A 16078-nucleotide genomic window follows, 5' to 3' on the forward strand; every position below is an offset into this window, starting at 1 on the left:
CACAGAAAGACAATACAATGTCTCCTTAAATGTGGTAGGGCAAGGGCAGGGATGGGAACGTGGACATGAAGGCCAGAGGGGGGGAGGGGGCACAGGGAGAGAAGGACTAAAGAGAAAGAAAGTTAAATTAGGTTTACATTGTGGCATATCATGTATATCACTCAGTAGAGGCAATGACAAGGCAAGTGATTTCTTGATTACAAAGGAGCAGGAATGGGTTGGACTTGGAGAAAACGTAAAGCTTTAGCTTTAAATGGTGAATATTGTGGGAGTTAATAAAGAAGTTAAAGAATGATCTTTACTCACACAGATTTTAGGAAATAAAGTGACAAGATACAACTAATATTACAAGGAAGAAGTCAGCTACAAAGTAAGTAAGGATAACTTCAGGCCTAATTCTTACATACTTAGTATGATATAGCCTCAATTCTAACTGGAAAAACTGGACCAAATAAAGCTAATTCAGACATGATCCTAACAGATGAAAAAGTACTCGATCTCAAATTTATAATCTAAGGTTGTTTGATACACATTATAAATGTTTTAAACATTAAAAATGAAAGTGCAGACATTTACTCAATATTCAAAAATCAACTATTAAAATGAGACACTATACATACTAGAGTAGCTAAAATTGAGAAGGATACTATTCCATGCTGCAAAGGATGTGAAGAAACAGCAACTCTTATTCCTTGTAGGTGAGCATACACAGTACAATCAATTGAGGATGATTTGGCAGTGACAAAACTAGATAGACTCTTATTACACAATCCAATAGTTACATTACTTGGTATTTACCCAAGAAAATTAAAAACGTGCACCCCACAAAAATTTGTACAGGACATTCTTCATAGTTTATTATTTTATAACTTGGAAGCAGCCAAAATGTTCTTTAGTAAGTAAATGAACATAGCACAGTACATCTAAACAACAGAATATTATTCAAGAAAGAGGTAAGACAATATTGGGCTGGGGATGTATTTCCACTGGTAGGTTACATGCCTAGTACCCTGAGTTTGACCCCCCAGAACCATATAATCTGGGTGTAGTAGCACAGACCTATAATCCTAGCACTTGGAGAATGGAGGCAAAAGGATCAGAAGTTCAAGGTCATCTTAGGCTACATAGCAAGTCTGAAGCCAATCTGTGATAATATGAAATGCTCCCTCAGAAAAAAATATTTATGAAATCGTGAAAGGATACAGAGGAAACTAAGTGTATTACTATGTAAAAGAAGTGAAAGTGAAAATGCTACATAATAATGTATGACTTCAACTGCATGCTATTCTGGAAAAGAAAAGCTACAAATACAGTGAAAACATCAGGTTTTTCTCAGAACAGAGCAGAGGGAGAAATGAAGAGATGAGACACACAGGATTCTTAGTCCGCTACTCTAAATGGTAGTATAATGGTTGTGCTGGCTAATTTTATGTTAACTCAACAAAAGCTAGAGTCATCTGAGAGGGAGGAAGCTCAACTGAGAAAATGCCTCCATAAGATCGACTATAGGCAAGCCTATAGGACATTTTCTTAATTAGTGATTGATGTGGGAGGTGGTGCCACTCCTGAGCAGATGATCTTGGATGCTATACCATGAAAAAAGCAAACCATGAAATGTCAGCCAGGAAGCAGCACTTCACAGCCTCTATTTGAGCTCCTGCCTCCAGGTTCCTACTCTGTTTGAGTTCCTACCCAACTTCTTTTGATGTGAACTTCCTTTTAGTATGAACTGTGATATGGAAGTATAAGCAAAATAAACCCTGTCTTCCTGAAGTTGCTTTTGGTCATGGTGTTTCCTCACAGCAATAGAAACCCTTACTAAGACAATGGTGAATATATGTTATACATTTGAGTAAATACATCCAATACACAATGCTAAAAGTGAACCTAATATAGACTATGGACTTTGGATGAAAACAGTATATTAATGCACATTCATCAATGTCAATAAACATATCATTTTGATGAGCATGGTAACATGGGAAGCTATACTTATGTGTGGTTATGGTAGTTAGGAAATCAGTGCCTTTTCTGGTTCTGCTGTGAACATAAAGCTGCTCTTTTAAAAAGACTATCGAACGACTTGAACATAAAATAATAAAATAAAACACATATTTTAGTAGAAGCCAAAGGTGGTGGCACAAATCTGTGTGATCTCAGCATTTGGTGTTTGAAGTAGAAGTACTGTAAATTTAAGACTAGTCTAGGCTACCTAGGGAGACAGTCTCAAAAATAACAACACCTTACTAGATAACACAGGTAAGTGTCTTTTTGTTGTTGTTGTTTTGTTTTTGTTTTTTCGAGACAGGGCTTCTCTGTGTAGCTTTGCAACTTGCCTGGAACTCACTTGGTAGCACAGGCTGGCCACGAACTCATAGAGATCCGCCTACCTCTGCCTCCAGAGTGCTGGAATTAAAAATGTGCGCCGCCACCACCCAGCCAGTAAGTGTCTTTTAAACCCAGGAATTGGGTTTAAGAAGCAATTTCTTAAAAGAGGGTAAGGCAATTATAATACAAGAAAAAATGGACGAATATATTAAAAATTAAGAATTTTTCATCATCAAAGGATATCACAGCAATTAGAAAAACTGCACTTAGGATTCCAGGTTTGCAAATATTAGCAAATTGTGATAATGAGTAACTTTTTTTGTTTTATACTCAATATTAAACCTGACCAACTCCAGAAATAAACTGACAAGTTGTGTGAATACATGATAACTGACTGAAAAATCATAAACATACTGTCTACTAAACATAAGAATTACATGTTAATGGTGACAAATAACAGTATTACATAATTAAAAAGAAATGGAATGAAAAAACAAGTTTTATCAACATTCACATAAATAATTTCATTATTTCTATATTTACTCTAAGTTAACTAACATTTAAGTGCCTAGCATGTGTGGGATGTACAATATTTTATACAACTGCCTGGGGCTTTTCATTTGGAACGTTTTCAAATCCATAGACATAAATTATGCTTTTATTTTTATGCCCAATCTGCAACAAATAATAACTGCAAGCTTGTAGATCATGAGTCTCAATGTTTCCCAAAATGGTAAAACATTTCAAACTGTTCCTCCTAAACAACCCTCTGAACTGAAAGTAACAATTTAGAAACTGAAAGATACAATATACAGACTTAGAATAAAAAAAATATATAGAATTCTTACAAATCAAAACAAACAAACACGAAAAATGGGCAAGAGAGAAGAAAAGGGATTCCACTGAAGAAAAAACATAAAAGGTCAAAAAACAAAAAGAAATTTTCCAGGGTGGCTGGAGAGATGGCTCAGTAGTTAAGAGCACTTGTTGCTGCTCTTCCAGAGGACACAAGTTTGGTTCCCAGCATCCAAGTCAGGAAGCTCACAACCATCGGTAACTTCAGCTCCAGGGAATCCAAAATCCTTCTTTCTGGCCTCTGTGGGCACCTGCACTCAAATGCAAATACCCATATCAAATACATACAACTATACATAATTCAAAATAATAAAGATACATTTTTTAAAGAGAAATATTCTATATCACAATAATCAGGAAATACCATCAAGATCAAGAGACAATGTATTATGGCCTTTTGATTTGTAATAAAAGTTAAAACGACAATATAAAGTGTTCAAAAGACAGATAACAAAAGAACCTTTACTCTCTTATATATGTGTTGGCATGATTATAAATTCATATACCCCACTAGAAGTTCAGTATCACCTCTTAATGCTAAAAGCTAAAAGCATTAACCTACTATAAAAAGCAGCAAGTGAGCCTCCACATATACTTTCAGCTCGTTCATACACATACACAAGAAACACACACAGACTGTCTACAGCATCTTTATTCACAATTACGAAAAGCAAGAAAATAAATTACCAACGGAGTTAACTATTCAAATATCAAACAATGGGAGATATCCATTCAATAAAATTACACTCAATGCTGTTACACTATAGCAACATGCAATAATATGGATAAATTTATCTAGAGTAGGTGGAAAACCAAGTTTAAAAGATTATATGCTAGTCAATTATATAAAAACTAAGGTAAAAGACATATCTTTTAGGATTGTACATTCTATAAAATTACAAATGAGGAAGAGAATAACCACATTATTCATAGTGATGATATCTGGGTTGATAAGGAGGCAAAGTCGGGGGTGAAAAGACAGAAGAAAACAATATGTAGATATTTGGAGGAGGGAAAGTGGTGGTCCGTGAGTACTTACTATGACAAATAATGATTCAGTACAGTATGCCTGAGATTTAATAAAAGAAAAAAAAAGTGTATGTAATTTGCTCAATGAAAGCTCTCAGACAGCCAGAATAACCATCCCTTTGTAACTACAGGGAAGGGAAAACAGACTAAGGTATAAAAATACATGCTACTTAGCACACATTAGCACACTAGGTGGCAAATCTTCTACAACCAAAAATAAATTCCAAAGTCTGTCATAACTACTTCCAATAAATTAAAATGCCTGTGTGCCCAGGCTTTAAACCATTAACTAATTAGGCAAAGTAGTCATTGCAAATCTTTTAAATGGATATACTCTACTACCAATACTATATATAATTCTTATGTACCCATTCATCTTTATAATGCAGCACTTTAGCATGCATGAATTGGGTATTATAAACAATTGATAGGTGATTGAAGGCAAAAGGGAAGATTTTCTAAGTTATATGCAGATACCATGCCATTTCACATCCAAGAATTCTGAGATCTAGAGGTGTCATGGAATGAACTCCCTATTGACTTCAAGGAATAATTGTATTTGTAAGATCATCTACACACATCCTTCAATACAATGCAAATGCTATATTGTTTGGGGAATGACACACACAAAAAAAAAAAAAATGTTTGTGCATGGGCAATACAATGCAGTTGGCTTTTTAATGATTTACTTATTTTTTTTTTTTTTTTTGGTTTTTCGAGACAGGGTTTCTCTGTGTAGCTTTGCGCCTTTCCTGGAGCTCACTTGGTAGCCCAGGTTGGCCTCGAACTCACAGAGATCCGCCTGGCTCTGCCTCCCAAGTGCTGGGATTAAAGGCGTGCGCCACCAACGCCCGGCTTTTTTTTTTTTTTTTTTTTTGGTTGATTTACTTATTTTTACTTTATGTGCACTGGTGTTCTGTCCACATGTCTGTCTGAGGGTGTCGAATCTCCTGGAGCTGAAGTTACAGACAGCTGTGAGCTGCCATGTGAGTGCTAGGAATTGAATTTGGGTCCTTTGGAAGAGCAGCCAGTGCTCCTAACCACTGAGCCATCTCTCTACCCCTTTCTCACCACCACCACCCCCTTTTTTTGAGGAGTCTCTCTATGTAGGTGTTTCCCTGGAACTTTATGCAGATCAGGTTGACCTCAAACTCAGAGATCCAAGCACTTGAGGGGCAGAGACATTTGGTTGAATCCATGGATGAAGAATCCAAGGATACAAGGGTTAATTGTATTGCATAGGCCAATAATTATAGTGAACTTCTCATAAAATGATCAGGACAGTCCTCACTGTAGATAACAAATGGAGCCTTCTTATCAATATACCAAACACCTTCTAAGTGCCAACACAGACCTAGGTTATACACAAACTTAAAATTTAACCTATGAATAGCCACTTGAGAAATCAATCTTTGGGAGATTTTTTTCAACAAGCTTTGGATGCCTCTTATCAGAAACAATCATTGTTAATAGAAGAAAGCCTGGAGAAGGTTGTTTATATTGTTACTCTTTGTGGAATAGTGTACCCTATTTGAAATTAATAAAGCACAGCTAAATTATACACTAACAAATGAAATATGAACACCATTTTTCCTGATTCCAGTAGGATCTTAAAGTTTACAACAACACTAACTCTGATTAACAACATTTGGACCAATTTTTAGAAATTTTTATACAACACTGGAATACAAAACATTTATGAATTCACAGAACTGAGATAATGTAATTGAAAACACACAGATCAGAGTTCAAATTCAGAGTTAAGAACATAACCATGGGAAACTTACTTAACATTCTTGTTTGTTGGTTGGTTAGTTTCTGGTTGTTGTTTTTGAGGCAAGGTCTCACTCTTTAGTCCTGGCTAGCCTAGAACTTGCTACATATACATAGACTGGCCTCGAACTCACAGGAATCCTCCTGCCTTCTGCCTCCTGAGTGCTGGAATTAATGACGTGTGCCACCATGCCAGACAACTTAACACTCTTGAGTTTGGTTTCCTAATTTACAAAATGGAAGTAACATATCTTACCCTACTAGAGTTTTCTGAATATCAAATTAAAGTACACAAGATACCTAATGACAATGGCTGATATGTAGCAAATAATAAATGCTATCTGTACTTTCATAAAACTCATTACTAGTACAAATGTTATTTCTGCTACTCTAGAAAGTAAAAATCATTTTGTCATATTTAGATCCTACAATACAGTTTTGGTAGATATTCAGTTGACATTAACATCTGTAATTTAAGGTTAACTACCATAACTTTTCATTTGAGCAAATTTCCTTTACCCAGGCAAACATTTCACAAGGAACTTTGATGAAGGAGGTGAATCACCAATAATCAATAATATTTAAGTATTTGGTTCTACTCAATATTTGCTTCTGGATTCTCTAAAATATAAAATACTGCAATAGCCATTTGGAGATTCTTTATACTTTTCATTAATCCCAGTTTCTTTAAAAATAAAACACAGGGTTTTTGGCCTCACAAAATTAAGTTTCCTGCTATGCTTCAAATGAAAGAAATTAATAACATTCATTATGATATAAAAGCTAGAAACTGCCAATGGAGTTCAAATTTTTAACAGCCTATTTTTGTTGTTTCTGTAACAAAAATTCTTCCTTACACCTTCAAGGTCATCAAAGTTAGTGTGCACTCTATTAATGCATCCTTGTTTAATAAGCCTCCGTGTTACTAACAAGAGTAAAAATGTTACTCACAGAAACACTACAGTAAGTGTGAAGACAAAGCAATGGTTTCAAATTTGTAGTTTTGCCTATCTAGAAGCAAAAATTATTAATAAGTCAATCCCAACTCCAGTAAACTATTCAAATTCTGCAGTATGATTAAAAAAGAAACTGGATGTGTTTTCACAAATAAATATTTTGTTGAAGTTATAATCAATATCTAAAGTGAAACAGTATTCCTAAGACAAGATATGGTGAAGTGACAGTGCTTGGCCATTAAACACATTTTAAAGTTGGTTACATTACTTACTATTTAAATATTTTAAAAAGTGTTTGGCAGATAAACATTAAGAAATTCATATTAAACTAGTTTTCAGTCTAAATAAATTCAAACAATTTAGAAGCTTTTAAAAATGACACTCTAAGTACACTTTTGGCAAATATTGGGTCAATTACATTTGTTTCATGACCAAATGAAATAAGTATATGAATAAATGAAGTAAATTTTATGACCATGTACCTTAAGTAATTATATGCATGTAAATATTTTAATAAACATGATAAACTTTAAATGCAATAACTTTTATTAGAACTGAGAGTACAATAAATCAAGAAAAATGTCCTAGATATATATTAACAACATAAAGGTTATTAATAAAGTAACGCTTAATAAGAACTATTATTTTTTCAGAGGGAGCTATACTTTATTATTGTAAACCATAACTGCATCTGGTATTCCTTATTTTGTTTCCATTATTTAAACTGTCATACTTAAAGTTTTTTTTTATTCTTTAATTTGCTTGTTACTGCCAAAATGGACCTTATTAACAAAAAGGTCCTAAATATAATTTGATAAACACAAAGATGTTTTCTGTTACAGTGCCAAAATAAGTGTCATTTATGCCAATCCCCAAGAAATACAAGGATGCCACAAACTTTATAATTCTAACAGCACTGATAGAAAAATATTGTTACTTTAGTGGCATTTTCTGCTATCAAAATCAAAGTGTGCTTTTTATGCTTCAAAATTAGGCAATATACGCTATTTCCAAAAACTTCAGGACATTTTACTTTTAGAAGCATGCAAATTAAAAACAGAATCTATTCATTTAGCAAATGCGTGCTGTGAAGAGCTGCATACTAAAAGCTAATTGTAATTAAAACGTTATATAATGACATTTTCAAGTGACAGGAAATTCCACTTTGCATTTCCAAAGGACTCCACATGTGCAGCCATGTATTATTGTACCCTGCTCAGGCCTCTAACTTTAAGATATACCAATAACGATACATTCAAGCTTACATCTGATTGCCTAACATACTAGGCTTACACCGGGATCTAAGAGAAATGCATTTCAACAAGAAATTTACAGGTAGGAGCAATGAGTAACTTTGTCATCATAAAGAATCAACCCTCTAGATTCAGTTGTTAAAAAAAAAATGAACTGTCCAACTTTTCCAGAAGAAATTCAAGTGTTTCAGTCCTCACCCCTAATCTTTGAGTAGCCAAAATGAGTATATTAAAACAAACCAAAATCAGTTTAAAGAGACAAAATTTCAATCCAGATTAAACATCTCTTGAATATTCCAAAGTAATGAAAAATAACAGTGTGTAAAGTGAAGTCTCCTACACCACAGAGATCTCAAAACAAAAATCGTGCTCACATCATCACATATTTAGCTGGAAATAGGAAAGAATAATATTGTTTCGACACGAACTACACTAATGACGGGATCTACTTTGTTATCTTCTGCGGACATGTGCTGCCTAACGTTTTGACTTAATGAACTGTTCTCTGGTTTGTAAACAACTTCTGGAGCTCTTTCTCTTGTATCCAAAGGGAGGGAAAATGAAAGTCTTGGGGGTGGGGTGGGGGGAAGCCATCGGCATCTGAACTTCCGGATCTGAGCAGGGGGGAGCCATCGGAGGGACCACCTATCTCCTCTGACTGAGTGGAAAAGGAAAAGGCAAGGAAAGGACACGGCCCGCATACTACGCTAAGGGCACTCGGTCACCTGAAGAGGGAGGGCTGGCGGAGCGAGGCCATCCCTTCGGAGCGAGTCCTCCCGGGGCTCAAGTTCTGGGGGCGCTCGCTCTTTGTGCTGTCGGAGGGGAAGGGGAGGGAACCGCCCACAGCCTGGGAGTCATTCAAAGGAGTTCGGGAGCGGGTCGGGGGGGGGGGGGAGGGCGGGGCGGTGACACCGGGAGGGGACCCGAGCGAGCGCACGGCCCCGCCCGCGGGGGCCGGGGGGGGGGGGGTCCCTCCGCCCGGTGGCCTCGGAAAGCGCGCGGGAGGCCGGTCCCGGGCGTGGGGAAGCGGCTCCGGGCTGTCAGCGCGCGAGTTTCCGCGCTTAGCGGGCCGGGGGCGCGGTGCGCAGCGTCCCCGCCCGCCCCGGGGTCCCCCCCAGCCCGAGCCGGCGCTCCCGCAGGGCCGCGGCCCTTACCTGCAGCTCGGTGAGGAGGATCTCCCCCCGGTCGGGGTTGGACGCCATGGCGCTCCTCCGCTCGGGACTCCGCACCTGAAGGCGGCCGGCGGCGCGGCCGAGGGAGAAGGCGGGACGGGAGCCGGGCGGGCGGGCGAGCGGGCGGGCGGGCGAGCGGGGGGTGAGGACCGGAGAGAAAGAGAGCAGCAGCTAGGGAGTCATGGAGGCGCGGCCCGGCTGCAGGCGCGGCTCAGGCGGCCCGGCTCATGGAGAGCGGCGGGGAGCGAGGGCCCTCGGCGCGGCTCCCCTGGCTGGCTGGCCGCCCGCCCCACCGCCGCCGCCGCCGCCGCCACCCGCCGGACTCGGTTCCCTCAGCCGCTCCCTCAGGGCGACGCCGGGAGCCGCCTCAGAGCTCTCGGTGCGGGGCGCAGCGGCCGCGGCGGCAGCTCCTCCTGTCGCACCATTTGGCTGTCACCGCGTCGCAAAAGCCGCCTCGCTTGGCGGCCGCCGGCGCACGTGACGGCCGTGGCCGCCGCCCCCGGCTGGGCGGGGTCCAAGGGAAGATGGGGGTTGGCGGGGACCCCGGGGCCAGCCGCGCGGGGCGGGCTGGGCTCTGGGCGGGCCGGGGTGACTGTGAGGCGAAAGGCCTGGGCTGGCGGCGCCGGGAGGCGGGAAGAGCCAGCAGGCCACACCCACCTCCGGCCGCGCTTAACGGCCCTGCGCGAACGCTAGGTCTGCGCTCCGGCCCTGCGCAGGTCGGGCCTACCTTCCCCAGGCCCGCCCTTCCCCCGCGCCGCCCCGCGCCGCCCTCCCCCACCTGTCATCCGCTTGCCTTTGGCTCGCGCGACTTCGCCACCAGTCAGGTGCCCCGCGAGCCAGGCTGGCCTGGAAGAGGCACTTGGGAGAAAAGTCGGAGAAAAGTTAGCGCTCCAACAACCTCGCAGGGCAGTCCCTCCGAGCTGCACTGTGGTTGGGGCTGGGAAACGACTGAGCTCAAAGTTGAACCAGCTCATTTGTCGCTTTTCTTTCTTTCTTTTTTCTTTTTTTTTTTTTTTTTAAGCTAAGTTTAATGGAAAGAGCTAGGCAGAATCAAGGTCGGGCGTGGACAAAAGCCAGCTTTGCTCGGGGAGGTAGAAATGAGGACACTAAACCGTCTACTTAGCATAGCTATCTGGAGGAAGCTTGAACTTCTAAAAGTAACACAATGTATCGCAAGTATCAGTAGTCGCCTTTGTTTTGTCTAATCAGGGAATGGACAGTCTCTGCATATGCTTTATTTGGGACTCAGAAGCTTAAGTATATATTGCTGGTTAAAAGCTATGTGGACAGAGTGGTAGTGGTTATTTAGGTAAAGATTAGGGGTTAAATGGCAGGCTTTAGGTAGGAAGCTCCTAGTCTGATAAGTACTTTATGTTTCATGTGCTGTTGGGCTGATGCGGGGCTTGTGTTGATTTGTCTCTGAAAGTCTCATTTTTGAATTCAACAAACATTGAAGATGGAGAGTTCAGTGACTCCAAAAACTATATTGACAAAATTTTTCTGGTGTGTGCTTCAGAAGTTTTACTATTTATATGTTCAATGAATTGCCTGGGTTAAAAATGGTAAAAGCAACAAGTACTTAAATATTGTTACATAATAAATTTTAGAATGTGTTTAATGGCTAAACACTATTACTTTACCATGTCTTGTCTTAGGAATACTGTTTCACTTTGGCCATTGATTATAACTTCAATGAAATATTTATCTGTAAACATACATCCAGTTTATTAATTTCTTTGTTGTTATTGTTTTTTGAGACAAGGTTTCTTTGTGTAGCCCTGGCGGTTCTGGAACTGATTTGTAGACCAGGCTGGCCTCAAACCCAGAGATCCACCTGCCTCCCAAGTGCTGAGATTAAAGGTGTGTGCCACCACCACCCAACATCCAGTTCTTCTTTAATCATACTGCAGAATTTGAAATACTTTGTTCAGGCTGGAATCAGTTTTTAATAACCTTTGCTTCTAGAAAAGCAAATTTGTAAATCAGAAACACATTACTTTGTCTTCATACTTACTGTAATGTTTCTGTGAGTAATGGTTTTAACTCTTGCTAATAACATAGAGTCTTATTAATCAAGGAAGAAACAAGGAACTAGCAACACTTAGAAGAGCCAGGATGTATAATTACCTTCCCTAGTAACTAATAGCCAGGGAGAGTTAGGCCCTGGAGTTATAAGTAGGATTAAGAAAGAGTCCATAACAAGTGAGTAGGGAGTCCTTTGGGGAGGCAGCGTTGTGTCCAAAACAACTATAATGTGATCTTAAATGGTAGGTGCAAAGTGTTAGGGGGAGTTAATGTATGATTAGTATGATTTTTATTGTAAAATATACATAACAAAATTCATCATTTGTTGATAATGTGTGTGTGTATACCTTACCTCACTCCAAGAAAGATCTGAGATATCCAGTGTATGCATAGTAAGTGGTTACCTGTTAAATTAAGAATTATTCATGTAATGCCAGGTGTGGTGGTTTGAATAAAATGGCCCCCAGAGGGAGTGACACTATTAGGAGGTGTGGCCTTGTTGGAGGAAGTGTGTCACTGTAGAGACAGGCTTTGAGGTCTCTTTTTTCTCAAGCTTCCCTCAGTATGACTTTTGGTTGACTTTCTGTTGCCTCCTGATTCCATATGTAGCACTCTCAGCTCCAGCACCATGTCTGCCTGCATGCCACCATGATGCCTCCATGATGATAATGGACTGAACCTCTGAAACTTAGTGAACCACCCCAGTTAAATGTTTTCTTTATAAAAGTTGCCATGGTCATGGTGTCTTTTCACAGCAATGAAAACCCAAACTAAGACACCTCAGCAAAAGCTGCATAGTAAGACCCTGACTCAAATAAATAATAGATAAATACAAAATAATAAATAACTTGTGCAAGAACTTAGAAAAATAGAAACACATACATTAGAAAAACTAATTTAGATATAACAAGAAAAATGAACATTCTTTAGAAAAATTTTGATCTAAAGAGAAAATGTTCACATTTCAGCAACATGGAATTTTAGATCTAGGAGACACTTAAACATGTAGCCCAAATCTTACATTAAGTTGGAAATATAAACCCTAGTTTGCCTAATTAAGAGAAAGATAGTGTAATTACTAAGTGACACAGGAAAAGAGCTAAGTGTTAGAACCTGTGTCCCATTTGCCACCTGGGCTGGTTTTAATCTATACTGTACTTTAAAATAGAATCCTCATAGAAATTCAGAGCATTATGCACCCTCAGAATGTTAGCACAGGAACAGACTTCAAATCTTTCATAGTTCCAGTGTTAAAATAAGTTTAAGAGTCTTAACCATGCAGATCACTTGTAAGTCTAAACAACAAATGCACAAGGTTTTTAAAGTTGTGGGAATGATTTCTGAGATAAGTTGTGCTCGGGGAAAGTAGTACAACCCAAGTGGAGGCAGTCATAAAAACTGCAGAATCATAGTTTTAAAAGCAAATTAACTTAAGCTAAAAGCTACCACCCAGCTTTTTGGAGGGTTGGGGGTAGGGTAAGAGAAAGTGAATCATTCTTATCAGACTGATGCATGCTTGAAAAAATTTTAATGGAAGTACTTATCACTTTGATTCAGAAGTATTGTGTTCAGATGTATTTCAACCCATGCTTATAAATGTCTCTTAGAAAATCATAAGTACAGTTCACTTCATTATAGTTTAATTTATATTAAAAAAAAGAAAAAGGAGGAAAGAAACTTAAATTTCTATTAAAGTCGTTAAAATACCTAGTTTGTATCTATAGTTGTACAGCACCTTTTACATTTTTTCACACATATTTTAGAGGTCTATAAGTAGAGATGACATTTATGTAAGTCATGACTTTTTATATTTATATATATGTAAAGTTTTAATAGCTGACTATATAAAACATGTTATTCTGCCTTCCTCTTTTGTGATATCCTTTCCTTTCCATAGAGAACTTTTTAGGGGAAATTGGGGTAGAATTAACTTTGTGCTTTTTCAGTACTGTTGAAACAGACAGATGAACTGTATGTCCAGTGTCCAGAGAGTAAATGGTAGTAACAGTAAGAATCCTAAAACTCAGGAAGACAAGATGAGAGTGCCCTGGCCAGCAGGGGAGATAGTTCAGTCAGCAGGTGTTTGCTTCACAGGTATGAGAACCTGCATCCCCCAAATCCCAGTGAAAAAGCCAGGTACAGTGATACACCTTATGGGAATGCTGGGGTGGAGTCGGGGAGGCCTGGGGGAAGACAGACAGATCTCTGGGGCTCGTTGGCCAGCCAAGCCTACTCTAATCAACTGAGATTCAGGTGAGTGAGAAACTCTATTTCAAAAAACAAGGAGGATGGCAGCTGAGGGAAGAGTTTCTGTCCTTTACACATGTGTGTGCACCTGCACATTTGTGTGTACACAAAAATACACAAACAATTTTTTAAAAACTTTTTTGTCATAATCTCCTTTTTTAAGAACCTTCTTTTAGAAACCACTTGTTTGTATACTATATGAAGATAACAGAAGAAAAGCTTGAGCTCAAGAACACAGAAGAGTTAAGTCAACTGTAGTGACTGTGACAGATGGGTTTGCAATCATCAGTTCATCCTCATCCCCTACACTGAAAATCACCCTCATTGAGAAGAAATCCCTGCAGCCATGGTGACTGAGCTTAATTTAGATCTTCCAGTAAGCTGACCAGACCCCTGATAGACTATATGTAGGTCCCTACACAATTGGGATCTGTCCATTGAAGATGCTAGACTGGGATGGCATTTTCTGCCTTTTGATTCTAAAGCATATCTGATCTCTGTCTTCATGGAACTTGCTATTTTCTAAACAGGTATGATGACAAGTTAAATTCAGGCTTATATATTATTCATTTTTTGTGTCCTACGGCCTTGCCCATACTAGACAAGTGCTGTTCCACTGAGATACGCCTCCAGTCCACTTTTAACTGGAGAGAGTCTTGCTAAATTACCAAGCTGGCCTTGAACTTGCAGTCCTCTTGCCTCAACCTCCTGAGTTCTAGGATTACAGCCCTGTGCCAGAGTGTGTGTCTTAACTTACTTTACACAAAGGCCAAGTGGTCCTTTTCTGGATCCTTAGCACTTCAGCTAGGATCCCCCTCGTGGGTAAATATGGACACAAGAAGAAATAATAAAACAAACTCGGAGAGGCAATAAAACCAAGTTTGCTGTTGTAGAAAGGCCAGTCCAGCTGCAGCAAAGAGATGAGGTAGGAGCCAGGCAGTGGTGGCGCATGCCTTTAATCCCAGCACTCGGGAGGCAGAGGCAGGCGGATCTCTGTGAGTTCGAGGCCAGCCTGGTCTACCAAGTGAGTTCCAGGAAAGGCGCAAAGCTACACAGAGAAACCCTGTCTTGAAGGAAAAAAAAAGCAAAAAACAAACAAACAAAAAAAGAGATGAGGTAGTTGCAAGAGCTCATAGACGATGTACCTCAGTCAGCACAGGCTACATTATGCTGGGTGACAAAATATTCTAAAAGATTCTCGGTGGTCTGGGATAAGGTCTGTCTCCTGCTGCATGCCCTCATAGCTCTGTTCCTTGTCATCTTCAGTCTCTCAGACCAACAGAGCAGCAAGGGCCAAAGGGACAGGGCATGTCATCCTCAGACATGGGAACACCACCACCAAGGAGACCAAATGCAGGTGAGTCTGATCTGGTTCGTACCACATCAAGATTTGGGCCTTTATCCTAACAGGAGTGGGGAGACTAAACCTCCCATCTGAATAAAACAGCATCAGGGGAATAAGTTCAAGAAAGAAACTTAGGTCAGTTCAGTCTCCCCACCCTGAAAGTTGTTCTTTATAGGATCACGGCAGTGCAAATGGAGAAAGTGCCCATTTTACTAATAGATAGGAGGGCCCGGCAAGGTGGCGCACGCCTTTAATCCAGCACTCTAGAGGTGGAGGCAGGCGGAACTCTGAGACCTTGTTTCAAACAAGCCACAACAACAAGAAATAGATGGGAGAATAAAGTGATGTGCAAGCAGAAGCAGAGATGAGAGATGTTGACAGGTGGAGAGAAGAAGTAGGCAGCGTGGTTCTTGTGACTACCAGTCTCCCAGGAAGTCCCATTGCCTATGATTTATGTTTGTTCTTGGGCTCTTTGTATCTCCTTAATCAATCTTTCTTGTATAAATATGTATGCGTATTTGTATGTGTGTATGTGTATATATGTGTGTATGTATGTATCTGTGTGTTTGTGTGTATGTGTATATATGTGTGTGTGTATGAATCTGTATGTATGTGTATGCATGTTTGTGTATTGGAGAAATTATTTTGGCCACTCCACGTAGTTAAAAGGATATTTATTTAATGGCGTAACTCACAAATTAAGGGAAAGGTAGGTCGCAGGATCTGGGAAAGGTGTATTGCAGTACAGCGGTGTTCTCTGGAGCTCTGCTCAGTTCACCTCCAATGTTCAGTGTCCCGGCACAGAGAGAGTGCACAGAGAGAGCGCTGGCCCATCCAGCTCTCAGGTCCCCAGGCGCCTCCCCTCGCCCCGCTCATAGGCGTGACAGTTGTCAGAGCCTCAATGGGGGTTGGAACTTCCAGATCCAAGCTGGAATGGCTACCCACTACATTTGTGTGTATATATATTTTTGTGTGTATGTATGTTTGTGTATGTATGTATCTGTATGTGTGTATGTATATATATTTTTGTGTTATATATGTTTGTATGTGCACTTGTGTTCCCATGCTGCCCTAACCGTTTTGTCAAGGTGATAA

At 40.1% G+C, this 16078-nt stretch overlaps 2 protein-coding genes across 12 annotated transcripts in view; one reads left to right on the forward strand and one right to left on the reverse strand.

Moving 5' to 3' along the window:
- Pkn2 (protein kinase N2) overlaps positions 1-16078 on the reverse strand; it is a 151599-nt gene that overhangs the window by 105417 nt on the left and 30104 nt on the right. Inside the window, exon 1 of one of the 7 annotated variants that reach the window (XM_076575084.1) lies at positions 9349-9556. The exons of 2 other annotated variants lie outside the window; for them this stretch is intronic. In XM_076575084.1, the coding sequence (XP_076431199.1) occupies positions 9349-9396 (48 nt within the window). In that variant the 5' untranslated portion in view covers positions 9397-9556. Of the gene's footprint in view, positions 1-8919; positions 9060-9348; positions 9557-16078 lie in introns of those variants that run through there. 4 more of the 7 variants (XM_076575086.1, XM_076575081.1, XM_016004721.3 and 1 more) reach the window with 4 other exon arrangements.
- The window catches only part of LOC143274008 (uncharacterized), a 201067-nt gene continuing 194582 nt past the window's right edge, over positions 9594-16078 (forward strand). For 4 of the 5 annotated variants that reach the window (XM_076575088.1, XM_076575087.1, XM_076575090.1 and 1 more), the window contains exon 1: positions 9594-14995. In XM_076575088.1, coding sequence (XP_076431203.1) covers positions 9594-10391 — 798 coding nt within the window. In that variant the 3' untranslated portion in view covers positions 10392-14995. The remainder of the gene's footprint in view (positions 14996-16078) is intronic. The other variant, XM_076575091.1, reaches the window with a different exon arrangement.

The sequence above is a fragment of the Peromyscus maniculatus genome, chromosome 6 (assembly GCF_049852395.1).
Source record: "Peromyscus maniculatus bairdii isolate BWxNUB_F1_BW_parent chromosome 6, HU_Pman_BW_mat_3.1, whole genome shotgun sequence".
Lineage (NCBI taxonomy): Eukaryota > Metazoa > Chordata > Mammalia > Rodentia > Cricetidae > Peromyscus > Peromyscus maniculatus.